Consider the following 8,541-nt stretch of genomic DNA (forward strand, 5'->3'; position numbering starts at 1 on the left):
AAGTGAACCTCAGAACTTTGTGTCTGTGGTAATGCTGGTGTGGTCTGAGTGGTCCTCACCCTGCAGTATGTCCTTCCTGTCCTCTAGGTGGAGCGTGAGAAGTCCAGCCTCCTGATGAACCTGCAAGAGGCCCAAACCCAGCTGCAGCACACGCAGGGTGCCCTGACCGAGCAGCACGAGTGTGTCCACCGCCTCACCGAGCGCGTCAACGCTATGAAGCGCCTCCACAGTGACAAGGAGATGGCCGACGCCCAGGAGTCCAAGACGCACGACGGGTTGCCCGGTCGCCACGACTATGTGGTGAACATCCACGGGATGGAGATTCTGGAGTGTAAGTACAAGGTGGCGGTAACCGAGGTGATCGACCTAAAGGCGGAGCTAAAAGCTCTGAAGGAGAAATCTAACCATTGTGTGGAGGGCCAGGGGGAGGAGTGGAGCAGCAGCGATGGGAAGGTCCAAGCTCTGGACGAGCAGGTCAAACGGCTGGAGAAGAGCTGCCGCGAGGCCCGCGATAAGGTGGCGCGTTTGGAGGCGGAACTACAGACGGCGACGGGCGTGGCCACGGAGAGCCACGGCATGCTGAACACGGCGCAGGATGAACTGGTGACATTCAGCGAGGAGCTGGCCCAGCTCTACCACCACGTGTGTCTCTGCAACAATGAGACGCCCAACCGCGTCATGCTGGACTACTACCGCCAGAGCCGTAACACCCGCAGCGGCAGCCTCAAGGGCTCCGAGGACCCCCGGGCACTACTCTCCCCCCGCCTGGCTAGACGCCTCGCCGCCGTGAACGCCGGGTTCTCAGAGGCCCCCCGGAGCCCCATGGACTCGCCCTCCAAAGACCCCCCCAGTGGGGACAACGGGACAACAGGGAGGGAGTCCCCAGCACCAGGCAGTCAGGGGAACCCCACTCGCAGCCCCATTGGCTCCCCGGTCATCAACAGCTCCAACGGCTCTCCCTCCTCCTCTTCCGTCCCTCTCGAGGCGTGCGGAGACCTGCGTAAGGAGCCCATGAACATCTACAACCTGAACGCCATCATCAGGGACCAGATCAAACACCTGCAGAGGGCCGTGGACCGCTCCCTCCAGCTGTCTCGACAGAGGGCAGCTGCCCGGGAGCTGGCCCCCTTGTTCGACAAGGACAAGGAGGCCTGCATGGAGGAGATCCTCAAGCTCAAGTCCCTCCTCAGCACCAAGAGGGAGCAGATTGCCACGCTCAGGCTGGTGCTCAAAGCCAACAAACAGGTGAGAAGAGCAGAGAACTGAGTACCTAGCCTAGTTCCAGATTTGTTTGTGCTGTCTCGCCAATGACCGTAGGAGTTTGGCGACAGCACAAACAGATCTGGGACTAGGCTAGGGCTGAGTACCTGGGAAAGTCATCACACTGTTCTCAGCATTATCCAAAAGGTTTGATCAGTTTTCCTTTGCAAAGTGCATTACATTTGCCCTATTTTTTGTTGGAGATATAAAGTGGCTAATATACACTGTTTATAATCTGATAACATGAAAGTAACTACACAATTAACCCTAACCCCACTCTCTATTCCAGACTGCAGAGGGGGCGCTGGCTAATCTAAAGAGCAAGTATGAGAATGAGAAGTGCATGGTGACAGAGACCATGATGAAGCTGAGGAACGAGCTGAAGGCTCTGAAGGAGGACGCCGCCACCTTCTCCTCTCTCAGGGCCATGTTCGCCACCAGGTGAGTGGCATTCTGGGATCTCATGCAGCCAATTACAACACCGATGTGTAAGACTGTGCAAAGACGATGAGTTGGACCTCTGGTAAATCTCACTGTTTGAGAGTGTATTCCCCGGCTTACACAAGTGTTGTGTCCCTCTCTCTCTCTCTCTCTCTCTCTCCTAGGTGTGATGAGTATGTGACTCAGCTGGATGAGATGCAGAGACAGCTGGCTGCGGCGGAGGATGAGAAGAAGACCCTGAACTCCCTGCTCCGGATGGCCATCCAACAGAAGCTGGCCCTGACCCAACGCCTGGAGGACCTGGAGTTTGACCACGAGCAGACCCGGGGCCGCGGCGCCAAGGTGCCCAAGATCAAGAGCAGCCCGCACAAAGTAAGTCGACGAGCCGCCCTCACAGCTCCCCCCAGCCCCACCATGATACACAGCCCTTCTTCCACCTGCTCCCACACCTTCAACACCTCCCTGACCCTCTGCAGCCCTCCCTCCCTGGAGCTGCCCCAGTCCTCCAATCCCTGGTCGGCCTCAGACGGAGGCACTTCCCAGACCTCATCCCTGGTCTCCTCTCTGCCTCCCTTGGGTCACCCCCAGTGGTCCCTGGGCACTCAGACCTTCATCATTGACCCAGAGTCGCTGAGTTTAGAGTGCTGTCGACTCGTTAACAGTCGAGACTCCAGTCCGCACTCTCCTAGCTCCGCCCCCATGTCTCCTTACCGCTCACCCATTCCTAAGACTTGGCAACACTTGTCGCCGGGGTCGGTGAGAACTCGTACCCAAAAAGACGCACCTCGCCCCTCTGCTCTGGTCACATCTCCCAGCAACCCAGTCCCTCACGCCTAAAGTTCCAAGATGCCCTAGCCCTAGTCCAAGTGGGTGGGTGGGACACAGAGAGGAGGACAGACTGGTTTCCTGTTTCCAGTGTCTGGCTTGACCTATGACTATGCAGTACTGTGACATTCTTCTCAGGAATTGGCTATGAGAAGGAGCCCAACACAGCTTGTTCCATCTGCAGACAATACTCAAGTCTGTTTATAGTTTTGGGCTCATTTCTGTAAATGAAGGGATTTAGGGAAGAAATGAAATATATGTTAGAAATATACCAGTAAATGTGACATTTTTATGACAAATAAAGTTGAGTTTTAGTAACTTTTCTGAGGATTTGTTATGCATAATGAGCTAAGATGGAGTGAAGGATACTTCTACATTTTGGAGATATTTAATTCCGTATAACATAAGTTTTTATTTCCTCTCTTGGCACATAAACTGTAAGCTTTTAGAGTAGAAGTGAAGTGCTGTAGCCTAGTCCTCATATCATACAACCTAATTATTGTCCACTATTTTCCATTGTTAGGCAATTGAATTCCCCTGTTGTTGTCATTGCCTATGTTAATTATTCACTTTGTATAATCAAAGTCTGTTTGTCGTCAATATACGCATTGCTTTTTCCAACCATCCATAAACTGTGCAGAGCTACACTGTGACTCTGTTCTGTGGGTCTCATTGGGCGCCACCCAGTGGATGATTGACACAGTTGAAACACAGACACTAATGTCCATTGGAATTCCCCAGTCTATCCCAGGGATGGGCAATGCAGGCCCGCAAGCAACTCGGGCCCCCGCCCCCATCAAAGTTGCTCATCTCTGGTCTATCTATCCCTATGAATGTTTGGCACAGAAAATATAACACCTTGTTGAAATCTCAGGGAATCTTTGCCTGTATAGCAGAGAAAGGCACCGTATCTATTTCTCTACGGTAGGCTTCTTTACTATGTAGGCTGCCTTACAGTACCTCTCTGACACAGTCTATAAATGAAACAATTTTGATGACTCTGCAAATCATATTATTATTCAGGTCATCAAAAAAGATGCGGTAAAGAGGTCAATGGAACTTGACCAAAACAATGGAATTGCCATGGGAAACGCGTGGGGAAAGATCCAGGGGTTCTGCTCATTGTATTTCACACTATGTTGAGGTAAAAATCTGAGTATAATGTTTGTATGGATGTCAACCCCAACACATGTCATCGTTACCAATCAACTGCGTTACAGTTCAAAACAGCGTTGACTGCCATCAACGATTTCTGTATGATAGCTACATGTATGCTACTAGCTCATACAAACGGGAGTTAGCATTTAGCAGTCACTTCTTCTAAACCTGAAGAGGGACAACTTCTACATGTTATGCAGCAAAAACAGCCAAATATATCCAAATTTGACTTAAAGTAACCACATTGTGGGCTGTTACAATACATAAATCATGACTGATTTGACGAATATCCACTTTGTTAAATCAGATTTGTTGAATGTGGGCCAATCTGGTCAACATTGACTCCTTTACCGCGTCTATGATTTTAAGGAATCATTCTAGTTTGATTAACATGTTCAAGCCATGATAATAACATGAATCTTGAATTGTCATCAAATCTGGAGCAAAAAGCATTTGACAGAAGTCCCTTCCACAAGTCTACAGCCCTATTCAGTGCCACAATCAATTGCCCCTTCTCTACACTATAATACGTAAAGCATACTATAGCTTGACTTCATTGTGTCCTTAGAGTCTATTATTAATATAGAAAACCAAGTGTGTGTGTGGGGGGGGGGGAGAAACTGACTGATTGATCTATGATGCTTTTTCTGTCAATGTTGATAGCTTTTTGTTGTGGCATGCATGTGACTTTGATCAGTCAGATCCAAGAGGAAGTATATACATGGTTTATATGCAGATATACCATTCAGAGCAGCATGGAAACCAGTGTGACCTCCTCTCTGTGACACTCTAACCACCTACCCAGACCTACCACGCTGATAATGCACCCTGAAAATATCACCCTGAAAATATCACCCTGAAAATAACACCCTGAAAATAACACCCTGGAAATAACACCCTGAAAATAAAAGCAGTTCAAAGCAACCCTATGCACATGCCATGTGGTGCCAGCAGATGGCAGTGTCTTAACAATTCCCAATGAGTCATTCCTGTCAAATGCTGTTTGGCCCTCATGTCCCTACCTTGGATAACAAGTTAAATTACACTGACCTCTCTGTGGTTATTAGCTTTTGGCTCCTACAGTGATCAAATGTTTTTATAGACACAATCTGAGGTGAAGAATGTCCATGTACATTCAGGTCCAATCCCTATAGGATAACATGGGTTGCACTTTGACTCTATAAAATAGAAACCCAAGACTGCAGGGTCATTCCTTCATTAATGTGTTACAATTGTGTATGACATTATCACTTATCTGATCTAAAAATGCTGCTTCGTTTTTAGCCCATAGGCTTACATGAGCAGCAGTTAATTGCTCAGTGTGACAGTCGCCATTAGGTTTTTGTTTGTTTGTATGTCTCTTTTTGGTGCAGCACAGAAAAATACAGTACTGGATTTGAAACTGTGCGTAAATGTTCTATGTGTGTCTGTGTTTTTCCTTCCTCCTGGAAGGATGGACAGAGGAATGCCTTGTAGGTTGGGTCAGATGAGGATGGTTTTGAATAACGAGGAGTCTTTCAGTGATACACAAGTACTTTATTGGCCTTGGAATATGAACAGAGAGCTCTCTTTCTCCCTCTATCTCTCTCTGGCTCTGGCTCTGGCTCTTTCTCTCTCTCTCTCTCTCTCTCTCTCTCTCTCTCTCTCTCTCTCTCTCTCTCTCTCTCTCTCTCTCTCTCTCTCTCTCTCTCTCTCTCTCTCTCTCTCTCTCTCTCTCTCTCTCTCTCTCATAGAAACATAAACAACTTCTCTCACACAATATTAACTACTGTGGTATGTCAGACTGTAGAAAGCATTTATCATTTACTTTCTAGGCAAATAAATCATAAGAAAAAACTTAAGAGTGCGTAGATTGTATTAACTCAAATGAACTGTATTACAGTAAGATATTAACTTACAGAATGTGATATTCCAGTAAAATGAAAGTGATTACAAGCATGACTACTACAAGCATAATTACTACAATGCCATTATGCTCTAATGTTATACTCCGAAAGAGCAAAAGGTTTCACAACTGACATCCTCTCCTCGGACATGTTGAGTTATTACATGATGAGGCCAGTGTGTCTCTCTGTCCCTGACAAGTCTTTCCTCCTGTCTTGTGCACCCATGTCTTTGTCTGTCCCACTAACCCTGACTGTCACCACTCTGTATATCTGTCTAATTTATCAGTTTCTTGTAGATTGTCAGCAGCCTGCTTCCTCTGCCTCAGTATCGCCACTCTCCCCACAACTAAGGAGAGTCTCCCTAGTCTGCAGGTAACGTCCTAGAGGCCTGAGCTCTACATCTCCTCCTGTCTCTTTCCACTTCTCTCACTCACACTCCTTGTGACTTGGGCCTGCAGGATACACACAGCATGCCCCGCACGGCTGGTTCTTAAGCCACAGATATTAATTCATACTCACACTACTATACTGTACTTGTTTTATCAAACACATTACATAACAGGCATGTAGTCACACACACAGAAGCCTGAGCTTAAGAAACTCATTAAGGCGTGAAGACTTGTGTATTTTAACTCTGACTCACAGCACATAGAGTAAAAGGGTGAGGCGTTGGTATTTATGACACAGCTACACGGAAACTGTATTGCTTAGGATAAGGGCTATAATTAGTGTTAGCACATGCATTGGTTTGGCATGAAACTTTTGTCACCAGTAATACTCTGCTTCATCTACTTAATGCAGATCATCTACTTCTACTTTGATCAATTTCCTACAGAACTAACTCAGTTCATCTCACTACAATCCCCAACCAGCCCCCTACAACCCACCCATAAAGTAGATCTCATTGCCTCTGAATCATCCCTACAGGCAAATAGGTAACTGATGTCCTGTCTACTATTCCTTCTCTTGGTCATAGTGTTGTTTAAGCAAGTCAACTCTCCTCCCAAAATATTTGAATGTGCTTCCCCTCTCCTGAAATTTGAACAATTTCCATCTCTGTTGTTTTTGGGAACAGTTTTGTCCCTCCCATTTGTTTCTTTGTTAATTTCTGAGCACTTTATAGCACCAGTGGCATACATGTCCTTTTTACTTTTTCCCCTGTTCTCCACTCCTCTCTTGCTCTTTTCTCTTCTCCCTCCCGTCTTCCTTGCAGTCCGAGTCCTAACATTGTGACGGCCCTCCAGGAGGACCATACACCACCCTTCTCCAGCAGGTTCCCCTCAATGGCCCAGCAGCCTCACCCCCAAGGCCCCTAGGACTCGAGCACCCACACCCATGGACCCGGCCCTCACGGACGCACACAGAACTAAGGACACCTGTCTCCCATCTCCCTCAACTTGGCACCCCATCCTGGTGCCTAGTCTTTGTGTCCCCTCAGCAAGCCCCCCCTCCACAGACCACACTTTCTCCCGGTTGGTGAGGTTACAGAGCAAGTTCGGGATGCACTACTTCTCATTGGCTGGGATGGAATAACATCACATCCTGTCCACGAGAGAGACTGGAGGACCGGACAGCAGTGCAAACACCAGAGTGACAAATTGACTTAAACAATGTCCTGTATCTATATGATTATTTATTATCTATTTAGCTGACTTATCTATTTAACTGGTTATTTATTGATTTGTGTTTGTTCATCCATTTATTAATTTGAATTTGCATGTGATATCATCTGATTGTTTGTTGGTCATTCTTTGAAAATGGAATTCAAGATGTGTATTATTGCTGTGGTACTTGGACTTAAATAATGAGGATTGATTTAGCTCACATTATTAAACTATGGCTGTTATGTCCTTATTGCAATCTTTAAAAAAAGAAAAAATCGATAGAACAAAAACCTCTTTCCCAATTGAATATAACAAGGTTTTGGATGGTCTATATCCTACAAGTGTAGCCAAAAATGTTCCGTCAAAAACAACGTTTCCTTTTGGTGACGTGAAAGGCTTACAAACTTGCCTAACAGACTAGACAGAATATAAGACGTAAAAGCATCTGTTTGTAAGCATAATCTCTACATGTGTAAGTGGTTCTGTCTTTTCTACATGGTCATGTTAAAGTACACATTGAATTTGACATCAATGCGGAAAGACTAATTGAATGGAAGTGATATTGCGTTACAAGGATAATGTTTGATGAGATGGGCGTTTTTGATTTCAACGACCAATCTAACGTGACTACACTTGAGATGCTGGTTTTTATACAACTTTTTTGCAAGGCATAAAGATTATATTTTTTACTTAAGTTTATTTATTTTTTACTGCTGTTACTGCTGAGGTGATTGGTTATGTTTGTCATGTAGTTGAGATCGTACTTGACATAGAGACTCGAGACTAAGGTAGGAGATGAGGAAGTGAGGTCTAGGTCTGTAGGCCTGGATGTGGCCTTTTGAATTGCACAGGTTGACTTGACTTGACCATGACATGTGTGACATGACACCCCTCGGTTTAGTTTTTACACAGTTCAGATAACACATTGCCCCAGTAGTACCATGTTTCTGTCGAAGGACATTCGAATTGGCTCGTCTTAAGCTTCATGTTGTTTATGTATAAGGGAACGCTTGTTTCACTCTGTCTAACCCAAAATAAATGACAGTAATCAAATCGCATGCTGGGGCATTTTAACGGGGTTATGGACTAAATAGGTTCAAACAAAAGGTTAACTCCTCTCTCCTCCAAACATCCTTCTTTACAAGAACAATTAGGACTATCCACTGAAGCAATAACACTGGACATGACTTCGTTTATATTTGGCTGGATGCTCTGTCAGATCCAATGACTGTGGTGAGATCTCTGTCCAGGCATCTCTCTTCCTGTTAACAGAGCCATAAATATCTCTACGCTGCCGGATGTAATAACATCACACTAACCAGCTGAATGAAAACAGGGATAAATCCCAAAGGCTTCCAGGATATCGG

The 8,541-nt window shown here is 46.0% G+C and overlaps 1 protein-coding gene across 2 annotated transcripts in view; it reads left to right on the top strand.

Moving 5' to 3' along the window:
• bicd1a (bicaudal D homolog 1a) overlaps positions 1-3,210 on the top strand; it is a 106,193-nt gene extending 102,983 nt beyond the window's left edge. The window contains exons 5-8 of one of the 2 annotated variants that reach the window (XM_039000637.1): positions 88-703; positions 842-1,245; positions 1,550-1,701; positions 1,866-3,210. In XM_039000637.1, coding sequence (XP_038856565.1) covers positions 88-703; positions 842-1,245; positions 1,550-1,701; positions 1,866-2,538 — 1,845 coding nt within the window. In that variant the 3' untranslated portion in view covers positions 2,539-3,210. Of the gene's footprint in view, positions 1-87; positions 1,246-1,549; positions 1,702-1,865 lie in introns of both variants that reach the window. The other variant, XM_039000636.1, reaches the window with a different exon arrangement.
• Positions 3,211-8,541: the final 5,331 nt, after the last annotated feature.

This window comes from Salvelinus namaycush, chromosome 9 (assembly GCF_016432855.1).
Source record: "Salvelinus namaycush isolate Seneca chromosome 9, SaNama_1.0, whole genome shotgun sequence".
Lineage (NCBI taxonomy): Eukaryota > Metazoa > Chordata > Actinopteri > Salmoniformes > Salmonidae > Salvelinus > Salvelinus namaycush.